This window comes from Rissa tridactyla, chromosome 15, assembly GCF_028500815.1.
Source record: "Rissa tridactyla isolate bRisTri1 chromosome 15, bRisTri1.patW.cur.20221130, whole genome shotgun sequence".
Lineage (NCBI taxonomy): Eukaryota > Metazoa > Chordata > Aves > Charadriiformes > Laridae > Rissa > Rissa tridactyla.
The window spans coordinates 11660024-11684050 of NC_071480.1; the positions used below are offsets into that span (position 1 = coordinate 11660024).

Consider the following 24027-nt stretch of genomic DNA (forward strand, 5'->3'; position numbering starts at 1 on the left):
GATGGGGCTGCACCCCAGGGTGGGCTCCACGGTGCCCTGTGCTGCCAGGCGCCGGACCCGGTGCGCCAGCCGCTGCAGACCGACCCTGGGGCTCGGGCCGGTCCCTGTGGGTGATGCCGGCCCCCAGTCCTGGGCAACGCAATGGCCAAGACCCCACACCGAGGGCGGGCAGGGACGGGTGGCCATAAGCGTGTCCCGCACCGCAGAGCAGGCGGGAGTGGAATCGGGATCGGGACAGTCCCCATCCCGGCTCAGCGCAGGGGGCCGCACGCGGCGTCGGTCAGGGCTGCTCCCTGCGGGGTGGGAGCCCCGGGTGCGTCAGGGGCTGGAGGGGAGGGAAAAGAGGGGAAAGGGATCGCAAGCGAGTTGCAAGCTCCTCTTAACAAAAATTCCCTTTAAAAGGCAGAGGCTTGTGCCCCTGCAACGCCCAGCGCCTCAGCAAAGCGGCTGCGCCGCCACCCCAGCTCCACGCGGGAGCCGAGGCCTCGCACACTCGACACGCCGATGACCGGCAAGCGCCGGAGCTCGGGAAACACGAAGCCGGGTTCCCACCCCAGCGCCCGGTGCCCCGAGCTGGGGAAGGGGCAGCGTGCCGCAGCTGAAAGGAAGACGTGGTGCCCAGGCCCTGCGCCTGGGCGGGCGGAGGCCCCTGTGGACGCCCCCCGCTCGGCCGCGCCGGCTCTCCCTCCCTGCCGCGGGCTGCGGGGCCGGGGCGGAGAGGGGCTCCTCCGGCACGTCCGGCCGGTCCGTGTTCGCCGCGGCGCTCCTCCGGGACTCGCTCGCTCGGTGCGTGTGTGGACAGTATGGGACTTTCACTTGGCTGCTGCCGCTTTGCTTTTTTTTTTTTTTTTTTGTTGCTTTGCTTTTAATTTTTTAATTTTTGATTTTTTTTTTTGTGTGTGTGTTTGTGTGTGTGTGTGTGGATTTTTTTGCCCTTCCTGGTCCCAGAAGGAAAACGGCCGCGGTTTCACTACAACAGAAACAGAGAGGCAGGTCTGTCGTTGGAGCGGCCGCGGGGCAGCCTGGCCGGGAGGGATGCGGCCACCAGCCCGGCCCCCCAAGCCCCGCACCGTGCCCCAGCCCTGCAGCTGGACCCCTGCGCCGCAGCTTCTCTGCAGAGCAGTGCAGTTGCCCTGGAGAAGCGGGGGGCTGCCCCCCCGGGTCCCACACCCGCCCCAGCCCGGCTCCATCCCCAAGGAGCACGCAGCAGCCCCCGCCGGCTCCTGTCTCTCTTATGGGGGGCAGAGGGGCTGCTCCAGGGCTGCCGTTGGCACCGAGCATCCCCTCCTGCCTCACGGGGGGACGAGCCCTCGGCACCCCCAGGGGACTCGGGCCGCAGTGGAGCTGCCCGGGGACCCCGCATCCCGACTCCGGCAGCGGGGTGCCACTGGGGCCGAGGGCCGGCCCCGCTCCCCAGGGATGCCGGGGGCAGGAGCTGGGCAGCACCGAGGCGCAGGGCTGCGCCGGGGCAGACGGATGGTGCAGGAGATGCGGGCGGGCGGTGGGACGGAGCCGTAACCCTACGGGGGGCTGCCGAGGCCCCGCGGAGCCCGGCCCCAGCCCCAGCCCTGCGGGCACCGCGGTTCCTCCAGAGGCTCGGCCTCGGCTCTGTCTGCCTGGTGTGTTTGGTGCTAGTGAGCGTCAGTGCTAGTGGTGGGGGGGCTGTGTCTGTCTTGCTAGTAGGGAGTGAAGCGGCTGTACCCTCCTCGGTATAGACTAGCCTGCAACATCAAAGATGAAAAAAAAGCCAATCAGTATTCGAGAGAGAGGCAAAGCCCAGTTCTTCCCTTTTTTTTTTTCTTTTTTTTTTTTTTTTTTTTTTTCTTCTCTTTAAAATGACACCAAACCGCTTGTCCTTGGGACGTGAGGGGCGGGCAGGGCCGAGAGTGCCCAGCGCTGCCCGGGCTCTGGGCCAGCTGCGGGCGCTGCCTTGGGGCGGTGCAGGGCCCAGGGGCTGCAGGGTGCCTCGAGCCCCCGTGCCCGCAGCACGGCACCACCGTGGCCAGGCTCCTGCGTGCCTGCGGTGACCGCGGCGGAGCCCGTCCCTGTCCCCGCTGCGGCGCTGGGCTGGTACCCACCCTGCCCATCCCCACGGGATGGAGGGGCTGCGGCCCCCCGCTAGCGGCTTCCCCAAGGCTGGGGGTGCCAAGGGGTGCTTGGCAGCCCGACCCTGGCCACAGCTGGGGGTGAGTGGGTTAAAAAAAGGAAGAAAAAGATGATTTGGCTTTGAGATCTTGCCTATGAGTGGGATTTTTCATCTTTGATGCTGGCTGTGAGGCTAGCTAAAAGCCGAGGCGTGTGGGTGGCTGCAGGCACCGGCGCACGCACGCGTGCTCCCTGCATGTAGCTGCAAGCCAGGGATCAGAAAGGGGGTCCCGGTCCCCGGGCAGCGCCCTGGGGTGGACAGACCCCCCCCCAAGCCAGTGCTGGAGGCAGTTGGGCCCCAGGAAGCAGCGTGTGCAGACGGGAGTGCACGGGGTGTAATGGGGCACCTGCGGTGGAGGCACAGGGCTGGGGGGGCTCCTCTCTTGCCTGCCTGGGACAGAGCCAGGCAGGGGCTGCACTGCTCCTGCTCCTGCTGCCGGCTCCCCCTCCCACAGCCCCGGCGCGTGGGGCTGCCCCTCGCCCGCCCTCGCACCCCGCAGGCTCCCCGGGCCCCCCCTCTCCGCGCTGGCTGCAGTTCACGCAGGGAAGCAAAGAAAGGCCGCGGGGGCTGCTCTTACCATGGTGCCGATGCTGTACGTGGCGGCGGGGCCGATGGTGTGGTGGTACGGGTCTGCCGCTGCATACACTCTGCCGTAACTAGAAGCAAACACAGTGGTGGGCGTCAGTGACCGGGGACGGGGACCCGTCTCCCCTCAGCAGCCCCCCCAGCCCTGGCCACTGCATCCCCCTCCTGCACCCCGGGACCTTGACGCTTCTCCCTGCCCGGGCACCAGTCCCAGCAGGAGCCCAGGGCAGCGCGGGGACCCCAGTTTGCAGGACACCCTCGTCATGCCCAGTTCTGTCCTCGCCCCGTGGGACACAAAAGCTGGTGTGTGTCGGACCGGGTGGTGGAGGGGGTGAAATGGCGCATCCCCCCCCCCCCAGGCCCGGAGCGACACCCACGGGCAGCGGTGCTTACCTGTCGCTGTATGCTGCCGCTGCTGCCGCGGGCTGGGCGTATCTGTATGCGGCGTAGCCCCCCTGCAGCACAGGAGAGACTGCGGTCAGGGAGGGGGGCAGCACCTGCCGGGGGGGTCTCGGTGGGCCAGGGCAGCCGGGCACCCCTGGGCACTGCCACGGAGCAGCGGTGGGACCCTGCGGGGAGCCAGTGCCCGTGCCACGCGGCGCACACCAGCCTCATTACCATTCCCCAGGGGCTTTCACAAACATTAACCTTAAAAAATTAAATTTCCAGAGGAGAGAATGTCACCTCCCTGATCGCTTTAATGAGGTGTCACGTTAGATAAATCCTTCAGCCGCCTGCCTGAAATATCGCCAACGGCTTCTTAAATATGGAGGTTAAATGCCGGTGTAAGACAGCGCACCGGTGCTTGGCAAGGCCGTAAATCCCAGGCGGTGCTGGCCCCGCGAGGGTCTGTCTGGGGGCACAGGACTCGTGTGGTGCCACCCTGCTCGCTCCGAAGGAGCCGCGCTCACATCCACGCTCCGGCTACCCTCCCCAGGGGAAGGGGCTGGCTGGGGAAGAGCCCGAAGTGGAACCACCCGATGCCGCTCACCCCCCGGCCCCGGCACAGGGTCCCAGGCATGGCCCAGACCCGGTCGTGGCACTTACGTAGATCTCGGCTCCGTAGAACCCGTCCTGGTAGACGACCCTGCAAGCGAGGCGGAGGCGTCAGAGCCTGGCCGGTGTCACCAGCCAGGGTGAAGCCGGTGAACTGGGGGAGCTGCTTCCAGCAGCGCAGCCGATGGGTGAGGAGTGGTGTCCGGGCAGCTCGAGGGCACGTCCTGAGCTGGGAATGCCAGCAGGGAGGGCAGGGACATGGGGACGGGCGGAGGGCACAGCCAAAGGCAGGAGATGCCACAGGGATGGAGGAGTCCGGGGCACGATCACTGCTGGGAGCGGCCAAGTGGCCACAGATGGCCATGGCCGTGCCTGACACCGGAGCGGCTGTGTGTGCCGGGAGCAGGAGTGTTTCTATCAAACCGACTGGCACAGCGGGAGCACCCATCTGTGTTTTGGGGCGCAGGCGCCTGGCGAGCACGTGGGTCACCCCGAGGGGCAGAAGGGGAACCCCCCAATGGTTTCACAGAGCCCGAGGCCAGGCAGGTGCTGGGGGAGCTGCAGCCCGATCCCAAAGCGTGAGAGCCCGGCAACGCTGACACTGATGGCAGCAGAACAGGAGCAACACGGCAGCAGACGGGCGCCGTGCCCCGAGGCCGGCAGTGCCCCCGCCGCCCGGGTACTCACGCGCCGTAGGTGGGGATGGGTGGTGGCGGCGGCGCAGCCCGGAAGGTGTTGTAGACAGCGCGTCCTCGTCCCCTTAAGTGTGCCCCTCGGTAGGCCACAGCTGTCCCTGTGGCAGGGTATGGGAACCCCGTTACTGCAGGAGAGAGGGACAAGCGTGGGCTTTCTGCAGCAGCTCCCGACAGCACAGGGCTGGGACCCCCGCAGCCTCCCGTGCCAGAGCCTGACTGTCCCCACAGCCTGGCGGGGACACGGGGACGCTGGGGCAGGGGGCCGGGCCGGGGGGAGTTGTGCATGCAGGGGTGAGGAGGGGGCGAGGGGCCGGGGCCGCTCGCTGCTCAGAGCAATGGTGGTGCGGGACACGGCGCGGAGCCGACGCTGGGGGAATCTGCAGCGGGGCTGTCCCCGACCTGACGTTACCTGCGTAGAACTCGGGGCCATAGACTGCTCCCACCACCGGGTTCAGCTTCCAGCCTGCGGGCAGGGAGAGACGGTGAGGCCAGGGACACCCTCCCTGCTGCGACCCCCCCACCCTGAGGGGCCACAGCTCCCGTCCCCGGGCGGATGCAGGGCGTGGGGTACCCGGGGGGGCTGCGCCCCAGCACTGGGCAGGGAGCGTCCGCCCTCGTGTCTGCCCGAGGACGCGGAGGGCATTTGCTGCGTCAGCTCAGCCCAAGCTGGCAGCGAGGGAGCGCGGGCGCCCCGGGGATGGCCCTGCCCGCCGCAGCTCCGGCTCTCCTGGCGCTGGTCCTTACCGTTGGTGTAGGGGTTGGCAGCCTTCTTGTTCGTCATGACCCGGGCCGTGGCGTTGTTCACCTGCGGAGAGAGGGGTCGGGAGCTCAGCGCCTGTGGGCAGCGGGGCTGGCGAGGCTGCGGTCCAGGGCCCGCTCGGCTCCCTCGGCGCGCGTCACTGCTGCTTCAGGTGCCAGAGCGAAGGACACCGGCCGCGGGGGGAGACGCGGGAGCAACCTCTGCCTGCAGCTGCCCTGCCGTGACGCAGTCCTGCCCGCACCCCGGCTGGCCCAGGCCTCCCAGCTCCTGCCCTGGCTCCAGCGGCGAGTGTTGGCCGGGCTGGTGGCCGATGCCCCGACCGCTGCGGTGCCATGCTCAGGACAAGCCCCAACGTACTGCCACCAGGCTCGGCCACCTCCCGTCCCCACCCCACGCCTGGCCCTGCCGGCAGGAAGGACACGGTTGTGGCAGGAGCCCGGGTCACTCTTGCAAGCTCCCGCGAGCTCCTGCCCGGCTTTGTTGGACCATGTTCTCCGACAGACAGAGCCTGTCCACGGGGCATCGCTGTGCCCTGCCAGGCTGCCCTTCCCTCTACTCAGCACTGCTGGGGATGTTTGCATCCCGCTCCCTCTGCCATGCACTGCCCCGCTTCCCACAGCTCGCCGGCAATCAGCAAGGGTGCTCCCAACGAACGGGCAGAGCCTGATCCCTCCGCCTGGCTTGAAGAAACAGCAGCCTCGGGGGCCAGGCAGCGCGGCAGCTGCCTGCCCAGCGGGCATGGGAGCCCTGCACAGCACCCTTCCCGCCTGGGCGCAGGGGAGGCGGGGATGCACATGGAGCAGAGCACCCCTCTCCTCCCCGCAGAGCCCAGGGCGGCTGCGTGGTGGGCACGGGGGCTGCGGGCAGCTGGGGTCTGCCAGAGCCCTCTGTAACTGGGCAAAACGCAGGCAGTGCCTGGGCCGGTGCCCCGGGTGTCCCCGCACGTGGGAGGTTCCTTTGAGCCGGACGCTCCTCATGCCAAGTGATGTCCTTCCCGGCAAGCGGCACACATGCTCCCGTGCCGCATTCACGGACACATGCACGCGCCGGGACAGCCTCCCCTGGGACATGCGGGAGCAGGGCGGGACCCGGGGCTGCCCCAAAGCGTCCCCTGCCCCAGCTCTCCCCTGCCCGCCGTCCCCGGGCAGCTCTGCCCTGCCTGCAGCCCCCGGGCAGGGCGGAGAGGACACACGCACACGCAGGCATGGCACTAGCACACTTATCTGAGCACCTCAATCTTCCGGCCCTCTACGATGGTGCCATTCAGCTTCTCCCGTGCCCGGTCGGCATCTGTGCTAGTTTCAAAAGTTACAAACCCAAAACCCTGTGAGCAGAGGAGAAAAGGAGAAAGAAAGAGACAGAGAGAGACAGAGAGAGGGTGTGGGGACAGAGAGAGAGAGGGGGTGAATCAGGAGAGCTGGCGCAGGAGAGGAGGCTGCCGCAGTGCAGAGATGGAGAGCCTGGGTCAGGGCCCCCGCTGGCTCCGGGGGTCCCGGCTGAGGCCCCAGCATCGCCCGTGAGCTGGGAGAAGAGTCTGGGAAAGGGGCACAGAAAGCAGGGAAGATACAACAGAGACATCCACACACAGAGGGACACGAGCTGCCTGTGCCGGCGGGGGCAGAGTGAGTCCTCCCCTCCCTCCAGCGCTTGGGGCACAGGGACCCGCACGGCCCCCCCCCCGCCGGTGTAGGGCAGCGGGACGGGGCTGCCCCGAGATGGGGTACCCCGTGCCTAGGTCCCGCGGGGCAGGAGAGGAGGGAGAGCAGGCAGAGGAGCCCCCAGGCATCCCAGCTCCCCCTGGCCCCCTCCCCGGGGCTCGCCGTAACGGTGCCGGCAGCCGGCAGCACCCACCTTGGAGCCCCGCTCATTGAAAATGATCTCCACATCCAGGATCTTCCCGAATTGCTGCAAGCGGAGAGAGCAGAGGCGTGAGCACCCGCAGACCCCCTGCCCCTCTCCCAGGGCTGCCGGCACAGTGCTCTGCGCCCGGGGGACCCTCGGTGCCATGCAGGGGAGAGCCCCCGTCCCTCCCATGGCACCCCCTCTTCCAGGACTTGAGGAGTATCACCCAAAATCTCATTAGCCTGCACGGTTCTGAATCCTAATGAGGGCTGGGAAGGGGAGAAGGGGAGGGGGACAAGGGCTCTGTGTCACTCCCCCCCGCCATGCATGGGCCTTGGTCTCCCAGCCCGGCTGTTAGCCAGGGTGCAAATCCTGCAAACCACTGCTCCCGGCCAGCAGTGGCACGGAGGTGCCCGGGCACGCCGCGGGCTGGGCAGGACGGACCCTTGGGATGGGACACTGCTGGGGTCCCTGCAATGCCACTAGCAGCACTTGAGCAGAGAGCAGTGGACACGGGTGGCTGGAAGGCGCCGGACTCACCCCGAACATTTGCCGCAGGTCGGGGTCCCGGAATCGGAAGGGGATGTTGGAGACGTGTAACCTCTTGGGCTGCTGCTTGTCTGTGTTGTCTGAGGAGTGTAGCTGCTGGCTCTCTGTCTGTGCCGCCTCGTCTGTCTGCTGCAGGAAGCACCGCCGGCCATCAGCCCCCGGCTCGACTGCTCCGCATCCCCCGGTGGGGGTCCGGGCTCGGGATCTGTCCCCCTCCCCTGTGCTTGGCCCTGCCTGCCCCTAAGGACACCCTGCAGTCCTCAAGTTCCGGGCAGCACTCCGTGGGTCTCCTCACAGCCCTGCGAGTCAGGGGGATGCCGGAGGGGAACTCTGCCTGCGGGGAGTCAGGGAACGCCCAGCCTGGGGTACCAGCCTGAGCCCTCACCTCGGCCGGTGCTGCCAGCGGGGTCAGGGCATCACCCGCCTCATGGGTGACAGGGACCTGGGGGGCTGAGCGCTGAGGGGGGGCACAGGGAGCACACCCTGGGGAGGGGGAGGCCTGGGAGAGGGCAGGGGGTGACCCACTGCAGAGAGGCGGCCAGCATCGCGTGGCCTCGCACTGGCCTCTCTCCCCGCTGTTAGCCCAGTGGCACGGTGCCCAGGGGCCGTGACCGTGGCACAGGGGTGTGCTCGGGGCGGGGGGTGGCAGACCCCGCACACGGGCTGGGAAGTGCTCGGCTCAGCACTTTCCCCGGCGCTGCATTACAACCCTGTAATTGAAGCTATCTGGTGGGAAGGCAGCCAAGCAGGTAGATTACAAGTGATTAGAAATGACGGGGGGGCGGGGGGGGGGGCCGCAAGGGACAGAGGCGGCTGCTGCGGCACCCAGCCCGGCGCCCCGAGGGACAGTGGCCAGGCAAGCACTGCTGCCCCGGCACCCCTGGCGTTGCCCTCGGACCCCTGCCCACCCCCCCGGACACTGCTCCCTTACCGGTACCGTCTGCGTCCCTGCTATGGACTGTGTGCTGGCGTCGGTGCCCGGCTGCTCGGCGTGGCTCTGTGCTGGTGTGTAGAGGGTCATGGCGTGCTCCGGTACTGTGCTTTGCCCCGAGTAGTCCTGCGTGGGGTGGGGGTGCGGCGGCGCGTACTCTGCGGGGATCCCGTTCTGGGGGGGCGGGGGGTACTGGGCCGGGGGGTAGGGCTGAGCCATCGCGTCTGGCGGAGCCGTGGCGTCCTGGTTACCCTGCCGAGACAGCGGCACCGTCCCCCTTACCCACCGATGTCCCCGGGGAGCCTGGGCTGCGACCTGCCCCGGGGAGGGGTCCTGGTCCCTGCCGCCGGCCCCCGGTCCCCCAGCCCCACCGCGCCCCAGCCTGTGGTGTCTCCCCCCAACCCCTGGGCTGGGTCTGTGCCACGGCAGCTCCTGGGTCACACTGCCCGCAGTGCAGCCCCCCATCTTCTCCCGCTCCCCCTCCTCCTGCCTGCCCGGGGCACTGGGGCTGAGGCAGCAGGAGGATGGAGCCCACTGGGGTTTAACTGGGGGAGCTGGCACACCACCCTCTCCTCGAGGATGGAAACCAGGGCAGCCCTGGGTTTGGAGCCCAACACGGGGCAAAGCAAAGCAGCATCGCTCCGGGGGGGCTGCACAGCATCAGCGCCCACCGGCTACAAACCCAGCATCCCGGTGATGGTGGTGGCAGCAAAGGGGATTGGGGCTGGGGAGAGGAGGGATGCTGATGGCCCCTTGGAAAACACCAGACAGGGATCAATTAACTGCTAAATATTTGATTAGCCCCTTTGCTCTAATGCAGCCGGCCTGGCCGCCCCGGTCAAATGGGGTGAGCTGCACCCACACCACGGGCCGAGGGCTGCCTTTTGCCTGCCAGGGGGGTGGCGTGGGGCTGCCAGCCAGCACCTCTCCTGCACACCCACCCACCGCCCACCCTCACAGCCCCACATGCACCCGCGGGCTCTCCCCCCTTGCACACGCGTGTGCTGCACCCGCCGCCGCACACAGACGCCGACTGCGGCGCACGGCCCCCGCCAGCCCCTGAGAGGCTGTGAATGCTTTGCGCCGGCACACGGGGCAGCGCGGGCAGCCCCTCGGATGCTTTACAACCTGCCGCGGCAGCCTCTCGCCCATGAAATACATCTGTGGCTCAGCCCGTGGAGACAAGCTCCTTAATTGTGTGTGTGGCCGATTTATGGTGCGGAGGGATGGCGGGGGGCAGGCGGGGGGGGCCGCGCTGCCCGCCGCCATCCCCCAGCTGGCAGGGCCGTCGTGCCTGCGAGGGAGGCAGGGGAGCCCGCGCCGGGGGCACGGTGGGGACCACATGCAAAGCCAGCGTGAATAATCCCGCTACAGATCTGCAAGTCATCGGCAGGCTCGCCAGCGCCTTCCCGCGCTGACTCAGCTGCTCAGGGACGCGCCAGATGCACCTGCCAGTGCGGGCTGGGGCTGCCGAGATGCTGCAGGACGGCGGAGCCCCATCCCCGGCGCTGCCCCCCGGCCGGACAGCCGGACCACGCTCCTGCCTGCACCGCAAGCACCAACACACCTCGCGGGCTGGAGCATTTCCATCCGGCGCTCAGCCGCGCCCCAGCACCCGAGCCTGCTCTGGGGAGCAGGCAGACGCCGAAAAGTCACAGCGGGCACACTCCCAGCGCCCGACACTCCTGCCTGCACTCCTGATGCCCAGCACCCAACCCTCCCTGCCTTGTGTGCATGAACCCAGCAGCAGGCGCAGCCTGCAGCACTCCCACACGCTCCACGCTGGACGCTCGTCCTTGCTGTCACCACAGCCAGGATCAGCCACCGTCCCAGCGGGGCCGGGCACTCCTACCCAGGCAGGAGGAGCCAAGCAGGCAGGAGGACGCAGATGGGTACCGGGGCAGGGACCGTCCCCACCTGCCCAGGTCTTGGGCCCCACTGATTCCTCACCAGCCCGTCCCGACAGCCACCTTCATTTCTGTTATTAATTAGGGTTGTCGCAGTGCTTGTCAGCCCAAGTATTATTTCATTCAGGGACCATTAGGTTCCCCTGTTTTGCCGCTCGCCATCGCTGGGGCTGCTGGTGCTGCAGAGGCACAATCTACGGCTCCCAGCACCTCCCTCCCGCCAGCGCTGCCGTCCACGTCCATCCCCGGGCAGGGACGGGGCTGCTCAGCTCGGTGGCAGGGGGCTGCCAGGGGCGAGGGTCCCGCGGGGAGGGGGATGTCGACGGGTTTGGCTGCCTGATGCTCCCTGACATCACGGGGAAGCAGCTGCTGCTCAGCTCCGCACCCCGCGCTGCCTGCGTCCTCCGCTGCCAGCTGCCTGGGGCTGCCTGCAGCGTGGGAAAAGCCCCGGCCCCCCTGCTCCCCCCGGCGGGTTACTGGGGCCCCAGCCCCACAGCAGGCCCTCAGCCTGCACCAGGAGCAGCCCCTTCCCTGGGTCCCTCCCTGCGCCCAGTGCCCGGGGGGTCCTGGGGACCCACCTGCACCCCAGGGGAGGCAGCTGGGGAGGCACCGACGTGGTGTGGTGCCGCCCCGTGGGTGCCAGGGACAGGGTGCTTTGACAGGCATCCCCCACTCGTGCCCTGCACGTTCCTCCTGGGGGCCTGGGGGATGCTCCTGCGCTTTGCGGGGCAGTTTTCCGCATTTGCGTTAAAAGAAATTCTGATTATTAATGGCCCATGGCCCTCATTTAGTCAATGAGACGGGAGATTAGTGCAGTGCCCAAGAACGAGTAGGGAGCAAAGCCGGCAGTACTTAACACAGCACGGGGGGGCACAAGCAGCACCCCACCACCCGCGCTGCCCGGGCATGGCACCGGCACGACCCTGTGCCGAAGTACCACAGACCCCGGGACGGCAGCGGAGGGGCTGGGATGGGGAGTCGAGGCCCTCGCTGTCAAGGGGAGAAGCAGCTCGGGGCAGTGCGGCACACGCTGCTGTGTCCCGCAGGCTGGCGGGCGTCCCGCCGCCTCCCTGCGCCTTGGCAGAGCCCCGCGCTCAGGAGACAGGGCTGGGGGAGCCCCCGCGGCCAGGGGAGCCCCCCGAGAGTGGCCCCATCCAGCTGGCTGCAGGCCACCGCTCCCTGAGCCCAGCCCTGGAGGGCAGGGTCAGTGGGACCCCGAGGTCCCCTACGTGGTGTCCCCTACGTGGTGTCCCCTGCGTGGTGTCCCCTGCGTGGTGTCCCCTGCGTGGCGTCCCCTGCCCTGCCTGCGGCTCAGCCCCGCGCCACAGCCCTGCGCAGCGGCTGCCGCAGCAGGCAGGGGGTGGATATCATCTTTAGCTGATTAAATGTCCCTCATTAACGAGTTTCTTTAATTAATGAAGTTTTTTTGTTTGCTCCACTTGCTTTCTCCCCACCGCACTCTGCCTCCTCAGCACAATCCAGGCCATTTCCTTTCAAGTCATTTAGCGCGTGGGGCCGGTTCCTGCCGACGCCGCACTTTGGTGATTGTGCCTGTCAGCTCGGGGCTGACGACGCCATTTTTAACATTTGCTCCTTTTTAAGAAAATAACGCACCAGGAGCCCCCGAATGCAGAGGACGTGTCTGAGCAATTAGCGGAGCGCAGAGCGCCTGCGCTAACGAGAGGGCACCCGCTGGCCCCAGGCACCCTGCAATGTCCCGCCAATGCCTCCGCCCGCGACGCGCGTCCTGCCAGCACGGCACGAAGGTGCAGCGTGTGAGCACACGAGCAACTGCCACCCGCTGCCACCCACCTCCGGCCATGGATGGGCAACATGGTGGCCCCGCGGTGGCCCCGCAAGGCCAGCCAGCGAGCCGTGCCCACGCTCAGCCAGAGCCTCTCCTGGCACACGCCGTCACGATTTACAACCAGCCGGCTGCCTGTCCTGGGGCTGCTCCCCTCGCCCGCAGCCGCGGCACCCACAAACGTGCCCAGAGTTTTCTCCAAAAGCCTCACGGCCATCCTGCCACCTCAGCCCGTTCCTGCTCTTGTCTTCGGTCCAGGGAAATCCCCACCCGGCCAGCTCTGCTGGTGGACGGCCCCTTCCCATGCGCTGTGCTCGGGCCAGTGCTGCTGGTGCAGGGGCAGCATGGCACCGCCTGGTCATGGCACATGTGCAGCCTGGCTGGCCAGCAGCGTGCCGAGCCCCTGAGCAGCTGGGGAGGGGGCACAGTCCCATCACCACACACCTCCCCACCGCCAGCGAGAAGGGAGCCATGAGAGCTCTGGGAAGAAAAGGCAGAGCGGATCCGCAGGCAGCCAGCCCAGCTCCGGCCCCCGATGCCTGCGGCTGTCTCGCTCACTCCACCGGGAACCAGCCACCCGCCGAGGGGTGCAGCGAGGGGCTGGGGTCCCCACCACAGCATCCACGGAGGCCACCAAGATGTGCCTCCAACTGCAAAGCCTCAGCGGGCAGCACATCCTGCAGGCAGCGCGGGCAGGCAGCAAGCACGTTACCCTGACCCAGAGTGGCTCCTGCTTGCTCGCTCGCTGTCAGGGCATCCCCTCTCCGCACGGCGAGACAGCCCGAGGTCAGACCGAGCGCGGAGAAGGGTGTTGAGCAATTCCCGGAGGGCGCCCGAGGCTGCGGCTCAGCCTGCGCCAGGGCAGCTGCTCGCTGCTGCAACAGGTCTGCAGCGCGCTGCTGCGACGGGACGCACCGTGCCTGCCTGCAGGACACGCAGCTGGGGACGCAGCGGGGCAGCGCGCAGGGAAGCCGATGGCAGCGTCCGCCCTCGCGCCCGCTACCTCGGAACAGGGCGGTGCAGGGCTCAGACAAACGCCCCGGCGGTGGCGGGAGGGTCCTCGCACGGCCCCACGTGCCCCCCAGGCACCCAGGGGCCACACGCGGCCGTGCCATCACCGCAGGCTGCCGCGAGGCCGTGCCCAGAGCAGCTCGTCTGCGTGACAGCCACAACGTCCCCCCTTCGATCCAGCCGCTCGCTCATGCTAATGACTGTCAACATGAAACAGAGGCCGTGAAGGGGAAGAAAATTACTCCCTGAAAAGGAATTGACTGATCCCCGTCATTTCTCAAGGAATCACTGACCTGTGAATATTTCATTACCCAAAATGCTGCGCCATCCATACAAAGCAGCGCGCCCGGCCCCGAGCAGGCACCAGCCACAGAGCCCTGGGCTGCGGCGGGGGAGCGGGGTCGGGGTGCTCACCACGGGGACGTCCCCAGCCCCGAGAGGGACAAGCCCTGCCCGCGCCGGGGGCCAGCGGGAGACAGCGGGGGGTCGCTTCTCCTCTCCAGCCCAGAGTGGGGGCCACCGTGCCCCTACAGAGAGCTGGGTGGGGGGGGGACGGACACACAACGGGGGAATCACCCCCCTGGGAAGGAGCTGTGAAAGGAGGTGAGGAGCTGCGGAGGCCGGAGGTAGCAGCCGCCGCGCTTAATGTCTTCATTAGTGGGGAGGCAGGGGAGGGGTGAGAGCTGCTAATGGCATCTGCCAGGGATGCTGGAGCGGGAAGCTCTGCAAGGAGCAGCAGGGCTGGAGAGAACAGGCAGGACCCGAGGGGCAGCAGCGACAGCGCGCGAGGAGGAGGAGTGGGGGAAGGCAGGGCAGCCTGCTGGCATGGGAAAAAGACCATTTTTCCAGGCTGCCACACACTGTCCCGGCACCTTCCGCCCCCCTCCTTTGCGCCAGGACCCTGCAGGACAGGAGCTGCCCCTCGCCCAGGGCAGCGGGGCTGGCTCCTGCCCCATGACTCGCTGCCGGCAGCGCCCGGCCGCCTGCGGCTGCCAGGGGCCAGGGCACGGCCAGGGCCGGACGCTGCTTCCCCTCCACCTGTGGGAGCCCAGGGAGGAAGGACGTGGTGGCCAGTGGCCATGCAATACCCGAGGTGGGAGAAAGGAGAGGCCAGCCCGGGCGCAGACCTGCCTGCGTGTCACCGTCACCTCCTGGGTGGGGCAGGGGGGAAGCAGGGTCCGGCCCCGGCTCCCGGCTCCACCAGCCGGAAACTTCGGAGCTGAGGCCGCATGAAATATTCATGAAGTAAATGGTGCAATTTCATCTGCATTCAGCCAACTTCATGTATATTTCAGAGTATTATGAAATGATAATGTTGTGTAACCGAGGCGAGACGGGGGTGCTTGGGGGGGCTCCCGGCCGCCCCCCATGTGCGTGTGGCTCACATCGCCCAGGCTCGCATGTACCTGTGTTGTTGCGCCGGGGAGGGACCGGGCTGTGTCACTGCCGGAGACATGCCAGGATCAGGCCTGCAACGAGCGGGAGGACGGCAGCTCTGGAACGCGCAGCACTCTCCTCCCTCCGGAGCAGAGTCCGACATTGCCGGCGGTGCCGGGGCTCACCCGCAGCAGCTCCCAGCATTGCCGGCGGTGCCGGGGCTCACCCGCAGCATTTCCCAGCGGATGCACCTGTGGGGCAGCAGCCAGAGCAGCCCCCTGGCACAGCTGTTCTTACAGGCACGACGGAGCAACGCAGACCAGGCGTACGCAGCGTTGTCTGGGATTGCCAGCAGAACCTTGGTCCCCCACGGCCATCAAAGGGTTGGGGACAGGAGGGCACACCAGGCACGAGCTTGGCTGCAGAGCCTGGGGACCGGGTGGAGAGGACACAAGTCCTTGCAGCATCTGCTTGAGCTACCTGCTCCTCCTGAGCCTGAGCAGACACCGGAGCATCCGACGCGGGGACCCGTCACGCTGCAGGGACTGTGCACCAGAGTGACCGAGCCATGCTGGAGGGTGACCCGTCTCTGCTGCCAGTGGTCCCAGGGGGCTGCTGCCTTCTCCGCGGCGCTGGCAGGGGCTGGGGGCTCTGGAGAGCAGCTGGTAGGGGCTGCCGCTCTAGGAAGGGCTGCAGGGTGCCTGGTCCCTGCTGCACTGAGCGGCATAGAGGGGCTCTGGAGGTGACATCTTCGGGGGTCCCAGCCCGCACTGCTGAGCTATGGAGCTACTGGCAGCCGAGTCCGGCCCGGCTGGATCCAGACAACTCAAGACACAGCGAGCAGCAGGATGAACAGCCGGATCCACCGGCCTCGCGCCTCCCCATTAGCACCACGCCAGCTCCAGCCGCCATCCCCGCACCCTGCCCCACAGCTCGCAGGTCCCCGAGGAGCCCACGTGGCACTGCCCGGACCCTGGCCCCGCTCCTGCAAAGCCCTTCGCACCCAGGAGCCCACGCATGGCCACCTGTCACTGTCACGCCGCCGCCACGCTGGGGCTCTGGCCCAGCCGCACGTGGCGCTCGCTCACGCGCAGCCTCACAAGCGCGCGCATGCTCGCACCGGCCAGTGTGGGTGCTCGGGGAACCGCGGACCCGCGTGTGCACCCGGACAAGCTCTCTCATGCAGCCCTCTCTAATAGGCAGTCAGGAGCATAATTTTTCCTCTAATTACATATTCAGCACTTCTGAGAAAATGAGATTTTGGTAATTCAATTGGACTGAGAAGCAGGGCTATAATAAAATGAAATTTGTAACAATCGCGCAGTTAAATTAGTTAAATGGAGAGGAAGGAGCTGTGGAAAATTGACCCCTCGATCTCCTAAAGACTAATCAGACATTTGAACCGAGTTGTGCTAACAAAGCCCCCAGGGTGTTGCGGCGGCAGAGCGAGGGGGAAACCAGAGACGCCGCGAGGGAAGAGTTGGAAAACAGCCGGGACCGCGTGGTGCCGCAGAGGGGGACCCCCCCCCGGCCCCGGATCTGGTCCCAGGGTGGGATAGGATGGGTTTGGTGGAGAGGGTGCCAGAGCGTGATGGCCAGTGCCACGCTCTCTGCGGCACCGGCCATCGCCAGGACCCGGCGGCCAAGGCCCAACGCCGTCCCGGCGTTGGGCCTTGGCCGCCGGGTCCTGGCAACGGCCAGTGCCGCGGAAACTACTGCCCTTACCGGCTCCTGGACACACAACGCATCCTTGCCGGGCGCTGGGGCACGAGGGTGTACAGAGGATGGCGGGTGGTCCCTCTCTGCCAGTGGGGACCGCAGGGACGTGGGCACCCGTGCCCTGCAGCCCTGAGTGGGGACAGCCACCGCAAGGACACCAGGACAGGGACGGGCACGGCACGCTGGCCGGGAGACGGGCATCCCGTGAGCTGGTGGGGCTCTGCAGCAGGTACAAAGTAATTAGCCTCAATATTTATCTTGTTGTTCGTCTTTTTTTTATTTTTTCTTGTGAAAGAAAAAGAGAAAAAGACGAGTTTCTCATTTGCAAGTTAATTAGTCTAATTAGCTCTAATTAAGAGCTCCCCACACAATGCAGATCACAAATAAGCTGCCACTGTCGCCTGCTCCTGCTCTTCTCTCCCCAGTTTTGATTTTCGACAAGAGCCGTTTGAAGGCTGTGGCCGGGAGATGCTGAAGGGGTGCAGACACGGCAAGGGGGGGGGACAGGACATGGGATCCCCCCAGGCTGGGGGCTGCTCCCTTCTGCAGCCAGCGCTTCTCTGGGCACGTTTGGGGACTGCTGCTCCCCCATCCCCAGAGCTCACCCCGGGCTCTCCTTGCCCTGCCCTGACGCAGGACCCGCATGGCCTTCTCCTGCTTTCCGCCCCCCCGGCAGCTCCTGCCTGCACAAGGGGCTTTGCCCGCACGTCCCGACCAGCCCCGCTGACGGGGGACGAGTTGGCCACGCACACGATACCCGCGTGTCCTGCCGGCAGCCGGAGCGGGGATGCAGCCAGCACAGCCCGGCTCCCAGCCTGGACCCACAGGCTCAAGCTCCGGCTCTGCCAGCGCAGCGATGTCCCTGGCCGCGTCCCCGGCCAGCCTGGGCCAAAGGACAGGGACAGGAACATGCCAGTAAACACCGGCCTCACCGTCGGTGCCCGGCTCTGCCGCAGCTCGGCTGGAGGGGGCCGCGAGAGCCAGGGGGAGCACAGGCTGAGGAGCCAGCGTGCCACCCGCCCTGCCCACCCCCCCCACGCCGCCAGGGAAGAGCTGCCGCGTGGCGCTGGCAGCGATCATGTCAGCTTATGTGTCATTTTCTACTTGGGTAACGCGAGTGGTGAGGGATCGCTGCTCGGAGACGGGGGGGAAAATCATGACAAAGTGCTGCAAACCCGGCACTCCGGCGAGGGGGAGCGGGAGCAGCCAGACCTGCCTGGCCTCCCCGCCACAGGGCCACCGCCGGGCACGCCGGCTGCCACCACCCCTACATCCCGCAGCAATCTCCCCGGCTCTTTGATGGAGGGGGAATAGCCGAGACCCCCGAGGGTGGGAGCAGGACACGGCTCCGCAGGCTGACCTCGACAAGCCTTCCCTGGCAACACCGGCCTGTCCGCGTGCCGAAACCCCGACAGCACCAGCACGGAGGCGGGGGCTGCCCGAGCGCCGCTCCCAGCACCATCCCCACAAACTCCCTCCTCCCGCTGGGTCTCCTTCCAGCGCGCGTCTCACTCACTCTAATGGGTTCTCGCTGCCAGGGATCACATCTCAGCCGCGCTGCTCATGCCGGGGCTGGAGCGAATCCTGCTGATGCTGTGCAAACCCTGGCTGCCAGGTCCGGGCAACGCAGCCGGGATGCGAAGGCTGCTGGGGAGGGGGCCCTGTCCCAGGGGGCACCGGAGCTGGCCACCACCAGATCCGTCTGGGTGCTCGGGAAGGTGCCAGAGGGCAAAGTGAGAACCCGGCGGGGAACACCGTCTGGCGACAGTGGGGCTTGTAGGGGATTTGGGAACCACACCTGACCCCCTGCAGGCAATGCCCGCAGCCCTGGGGGATGCCTGTCCTGCGGCAGCCACCACAAACCCTGTCACCTGCTGGGACGTGGCCTTTCATCCCTCCTGACTCTGTGCCCAGGCCAGCACCTCCCTCAACCCAGGGCCCACGAGCTCGAGTTGGGGAAGGGCTGCTCCCGGAGCTGCCAGCGGGGCTGCAGTGCCAGCAGTGCCACCACTGCCACGTCCCTTGCCCTGGGGAGGGAGGGAGGGAGGGAGGGAGGGAGGACGGCTTGTTCCACCTGGCTGGATGACCGCCGAGGAAGGTGGCGCAGGTTAAAGCCCTGCTGGGGCTGCTACCTGCTATGGCCACGCTTGCCCGTGGGCAGCCTGCTCAATGGCAGTGGCATTTCACAAGCCAGCAGCCCCGGCGTGGCTGGGATTGCAGAGCCCCCTGGTCACACGCTGCCGGGCTCACACCAGCACGGCGGGGCTTGCCGGGCGGTGGCCATCCCAGTGTGCCAAGGCCCTGGCACGAGCAGGGATGTGCAGACCCTGCCCCGGCGCCCTGCCCAGCCCGCGGCTGCCCTGTGTGCCCGGCACCGCAGGGCTGCCCCCACGCTCGACCTGCACCCCCGGGGCCTCCCGTTGACCCGCAGCGCTTCCCGCTCAGCCCAGCCCCTGCCCGGCTGCCATGGCCCCAGCAGGAACGTCGAAGCCATGGTGTTCCATGGGCTTGGAGCCTCCTCTGCCCCACCGCCCCAGCTTGGGCAGACCCAGCTCCTTCCTCAAACGCTTGGCTCCCTCCTTTGCCAAGGCACCCTTCCCAGCATTCCCTGATGCCGGTGCTTTCCCAAACCTCTCTGCACCCTCCCGGCGGTCCAGCCCCACGCATGCCCAGCGTGCCCGCTTGCCAATCCCAGCTGCATCTAAGGGACTAATGCCCTTTCAGGAGAGGCCATCGTGCCCCTCGGTGTCCCCACTGCTCGGAAGCTCCACCACCGAATCCCGTCACAGTCCCTGGGAACGGGGCAGCATCACGCCTGCTGCCTGCAGAGGCGCCCTGCTGACGCCAGGGTTGGTGCCGGCAGGGTGACAAGGTCCCTGCGGCACCCAGGCGCAGGAGCCCCATCCGGGGCCGACAGCAGAACCCGGCGGCAGCACTCGCCCCACGGGGACAGCAGCTGGGAGCCAGGTCACCGCCATGACTCCACAGATCCCCAGAGGAGCACCGCCAGATCCCCGGAGGAGCAGGAGCCTGGGGTGCTCGGCCCCGGTACCCAGCATCCCACCCGGCCATGGCCACAAACCCCAGCACCGGCCTGGCCCTGGGGCAGCGCAGGGAAATCTGGTTCCAAATGCACCTTCCTATTTCCCGCTGGGTGCTGAGCAAGGGCGGCCGCGGGCCGGGGGCAGCCAGGGGCGGTGGGAGCCAGCGTGGGCAGCCTGTGCCGGCTCCTAATTAGCCTTTCTTCTTTGTTAAACCATACCCCCTCCACCGACTGCCTGTAACGCTTTAAAGAATGATAGATACTAAATCTAATTTAATCTACTCATTCACCCATCACTATAGTACTAAAATAGGAATATACCTATAAAAAGAGCATCGCCAGGCAGTGTAGGCCTAAATTACAGCTATTGTGGGGAAACCAGCTTTGCAAAGCTAAAATTAATGTCAGTGTTTTCAATATATTAAAAAAAAAAAAAAAAAAAGGAAAACACGTTTTTTGCGGCTTTAAAGCCTGCCGGCCGCCGTGGGAGCAATGTGGCCGCTGCAGTGCGGGCGCTCGGCCGGAGCCGGGAGCCGCCGCGCCGGGTCTCGCATCTGCGCGACACGCAAGCAGGGGGAGAAACCAGGTTTGAAACGAACCCGCTGCTGCAACACGCTACAATGCTGCTCGGAATAGACTTGTTCCCTAAAAATATAATATGCTAAACTTGGCAGCAGCCCTTTTAGAAAGGAATTTTCCAAGCTGCCTTTTGCAGAGGCTGTTTCCCAGCGGGCCGGGTGCTGCTCAGCCGAGCCTCCGGCACCGCAGGCTGGGCAGCGCGGTGCGACCGTGGGCACCGGGGATGCCCCCGGCGAGCGACACCTCGGGGGCAGCTCTGCGGCAGGTTTCAGCCCCCTGCACATCAACCTGTGCTGGTATCCAGCCCTGCACGCACATTGCTGCCTGTGCCCAGGTCCGCGCCGCACTGGAACGCCGGTGCTGAGCCTCAAAACCCGGGTCTGTTCCCGGTCAGCACCGTGCCTCGTCCTGCAGCGATTAGTTGCTCGCTTGTAATTACAGCGCAGACACTTTTTAAGCAGTGTCCGATTGCTCTGTTGACGAAATGCAGCCACCAAAGTCTCCCTCTGTGCCCAGGTCCTCGCTGAGCAAGAGCTAAACGTTTCCACCAGGCCCCACCGAAGGATGCGGAGCTGCCACCTGCCCCGCCAGCTCCGGCGCCGAGCGCCATTCCTGCACGCAGTGCGGCTGCACCACGCCGAGTGCCACGGACCACGGCTCCCAGGGCCAGGACCGGGGTGGCCTGGCAGCCACATGGGGTGAGCTGGGCTGAGCGAGCTGCAAGGTGCCCGCAGCCGCTTGGACGGGCCATTGGCACCGCCGGAGCCTGGTGGCAACTGGATCTTCCCTGGCGCTAATTGAAGTCTTGCAGACAACTTCATTTCTTGGTCATTCCTTCAAATACCATCACTATTGAAGATGCTGGGGAGCTACGAGACGTGAGCGGCCTCCATGGAACAACCACAGCAAACACCCACAAGCCTCCCGTGGGGAGAGCACACCCCTGAAGGGGATAAGGCCAGTTACTGCGCACAGACCCCATGGCCCCCCAGCTCTGCTTCCCCCCGGCCAGCCCAGCCCGGAGCAGCCAGTCGTTGGGTCCCGGCGCAGGAGGAGATGGTGGCCAGCACAGGCCCCTGCGGCCCCGGGGCTCAGGCACCATCCCACGTACGTGCCCACCCCAGGTCTGACGCAGTGATATCTGTCTCCCTGCGTACACACACACTCCGGTCAGGGAACCGTAACCCAGGGGGTCTAAACCGAGCCCCACAGACCCCACGCCACAAATGCCTTCAGGGAGTCAGTTAGACCGCTCCAGGCGCCCCTGGCCATGCACAGGGGGGTTGAGCCGGCTTGGCCAGAGGCGAGCTCCAGGTGGGCACGTGCCCCCGGGCAGAGGCAGCAACGCTCCCTGCGCGCTCCTCTAGCGCAGGCAGGGCAAAGTAGTGCAGGTCCAAAATCTGGAGTGAATTTGGGGTAAAGCACTGCTGCAGAGTGAACACCACGTGCCAGGCAGGCCCATTGCTCGGCCGGGCAGGACAAGGAGCCGGTGGCACGGTGTGCCCTGGGCCCCTTCCCCATGCGACAGCTGCCAGTGACGACTCTCTGCCTGACGCCTCGTCGCGACACGCACCAGGAACACCCTGTCCCCAAGCGCCGGGTGCAGCGCCTCAGCAAGGGACAAGCCCTGGGAAGAGGTCGGAGATTTTGGCCTCCGTTGCGCCCATTAGCTGGCTGAAAATCCAACTCCATCTCTCTTAATAAAACCCTCCTTCCTGGCTTGCCAGTCCAGCCGCGGTGCCAAGGAGCAGGAGGCTGCTGGGAGAGCAGGGAGGATGCGACGCTAAACACGACGTCCAAATTAAAACAAACAGGGTGGCGGGGGAAGCAGGAGCTGCGGGGTGCAGGGAGCCGCACACTGGGGAAAGGCTTCTCCTTCCCAGGGACCCCAAACTCCCGCCATGCACATCCCGGCCAGGGGCCGGCAGCCCATGCCTGCCCGCAACGCTGCCAGCCCTGCTGCAGCCCCAGGAGCCGGCCAGCAGCGCAGCCCATCCGTGCTGGAGCGCGCCGCAGGGCGAGTGGCATGACCGAGCCCCCGGTGGCAGGTGGGGGACGAGGGGATCCCAGGGGACGAGGGGATCCTGACCAGAGAGGGAAACCTCTCACGCTGCCGCCCGCTCCCAGCAGAGGTTCCAGGCCCTACTGCTGGTTCAAAGCATCCCTGCACTCCCCTTCAGAGGGACAGAAAACCTCCCTGGGGACGGGTGGGGGCTCAGGGGCGGTTTCTGCTCGGTGTCAGATGTGCCTGGGCAGCCGAGCAGTGGCCGCGGGGACCTCGGCACAGCCTGGGGAAGCCAAGACCGAAACCCAGCCCAGCCCCAGCTCTCCCCAGCCTCTGCCTGCAGGAGGGTGCAATAAATCACGCACCCGTCTTAGCCGGCCTCTGCAGCAGCCCCCGCGTGAGCCCCGGCCCCATGCACATGCCACGGCCGCTGCTGCACTTGTATAACCAGCGGCAGCACCGGCTTTGCCAGCCCCATCCCCAGGGTGCTGGAGAGCCACCCTGGGCCTTACTGTCCCCACCGCCAGCGTGGCCGTGCTCCGGCCGCAAGCCCCCTCGGACGCAGGCTACGGACGTCCCAAGGTGGGGAAATGCTTCCCAGCCCTTCCCTGCTGGGGCTGGAGGGTTTGCACCTGCGCCGCCCGTCCTCGGCTGCTGGGTGAGCCGCGCAGGCCACGCCGAGCGCGGTGAGGATGCTATGAATTTTTAAACTCCTGAAAGCACAAATGGAGCACTTCGCCTGGCTGGGAGACGGGATTTCCGATGCAGCAAGGAGGCTTTTGAAGAAAACGCTGCCTCTCCCGAGCTGTGCTTCCCCTGGGACAATGAGCCCGGAAACCCAGTGCACTGGGTCCAGCGCGGGACCTGAGGGCAGCCCTGCAGGGCAGCACACCCTGGCCAGAAGTTAAGGACCAAATTGATGGCCCAGGGACCCTCTGGCCAGGCTGCCCGGTCCTGGGGCTCGCCTGGACCTGCCGCCCCCCTGGGTCCCTCTGCAGCACCTTCCTACCGACAGCGACACAAACCCACACGCACTAGACCCCGCGGCCCGGCTGTACACACACATACGTGCACACGCGTGTGCATGCACAAGCTCATCTCCTTCCCTTCTCCCCGGAGGCTGCTCAGGCCACGCAGAAGCCTCATTCCTTTTATCTGAGCATCCATCATCACCCCTCGCCTCTGCCGAATGGCAGCAGCGCCGAGGCAGGGAAAGAGCTGGACCCGCGCCGGCGGCTCTGGCTGCCGCACTGCCCGCGTCTCAGCCCGCGCTCCCAGCCACCTCGCCAGGGAAACCGGAGAAACCCCAAAGGAACCGCGGCCGAGGGCCACGAGCCACCACTGCAACACAACTCGCCGGTGCCGCGGGGCTGGTGCCGGAGAGGCCCCGCAGCCAGCGAGGATGCGGTTAAGCTCCAACCCTCCGCCGAGAGGGAACCGGCCAGAAACACGTGTGAACCGGAAAGCAAAAAAAAAATCCCCCGGAGAGGGTGACTTACCTGTTGGAGGTAGAGGAAGGCTGGAGGACAGGGGAGAGAGTGAGGAAGCATGCCTGAGTTGGAGACAAGGAGGCAGCCCGAGTTAGCCATGGAGCACAGCATGTGTCGACAGGTAGCCGTGAAGCTGCTCGCGGGTCCGTCCTCTTCCGCACACCGCGATCCTCGTCTTCCCGGCTGGCCCCTCGGGCTCTCCCCTCCTCGGCCGTCCCTCCCGACCCCTCGGCGCTAGGAGCGGGGATGCATCGGCGGCAGGCCGGCCGCCCGGCAGCAGCGCTCGCCTTCACTTCGGTGCCATTAGACACTGGCACCGAGCGCTCGGTCTGCAAAGGGTGTGTGTGAGCCAGAGCGGGAGCGGGGAGAGAGAAAGGAAGGGGAGGAGGAAGGGAGAGAGGGCGAGGGAGCGAAATAAAAGGGGTGGGAGTTGGAGGAGGAGGGGGAGTCCCCTGTGCATTCAGACATCAAACAGAGCTCTGTATAAAATGAAGAGAATCCGTAATGACATGAGAACAGCTGATCCCGCACTTAACCCCTCCGCCGCCGCTCGCAGATGCTTCCCCGCCGCCCGGGCAGCCCCCGGCA

General features: G+C 66.6%; 1 protein-coding gene across 2 annotated transcripts; it reads right to left on the reverse strand.

Moving 5' to 3' along the window:
- Positions 1 to 1676: 1676 nt before the first annotated feature.
- On the reverse strand, positions 1677 to 23581 carry RBFOX3 (RNA binding fox-1 homolog 3). Of its 2 annotated transcripts, XM_054221522.1 has the most exons (12): positions 23449 to 23581; positions 8505 to 8756; positions 7565 to 7702; positions 7034 to 7087; positions 6414 to 6506; positions 5167 to 5227; positions 4832 to 4885; positions 4415 to 4547; positions 3779 to 3818; positions 3125 to 3186; positions 2724 to 2802; positions 1677 to 1721 (listed from the first exon to the last, which is right to left on the reverse strand). In XM_054221522.1, exons 1-12 carry the CDS (start codon positions 23548 to 23550, stop codon positions 1677 to 1679), a joined length of 1113 nt encoding a protein of 370 aa, XP_054077497.1. In that variant the 5' UTR covers positions 23551 to 23581. The 2 variants fall into 2 exon arrangements, with proteins under 2 accessions (XP_054077497.1, XP_054077498.1); XM_054221523.1 differs by lacking the exon at positions 23449 to 23581 and having other exon boundaries at positions 7565 to 7699; positions 8505 to 8723.
- Positions 23582 to 24027: the final 446 nt, after the last annotated feature.

Bases quoted from the DNA above. Each gene is read 5' to 3' on its own strand.
- RBFOX3 (XM_054221522.1), bottom strand. From the start codon at position 23,550: ATGCTGTGCTCCATGGCTAACTCGGGCTGCCTCCTTGTCTCCAACTCA. The intron at 7,703-8,504 runs GTAAGGGAGCAG...TGCTTCCTGCAG, and splicing joins CAGGGACGCAGACGGTACCG to CAGACAGACGAGGCGGCACA. The intron at 4,886-5,166 runs GTAAGGACCAGC...CCCTGCCCGCAG, and splicing joins TGCCAACCCCTACACCAACG to GCTGGAAGCTGAACCCGGTG.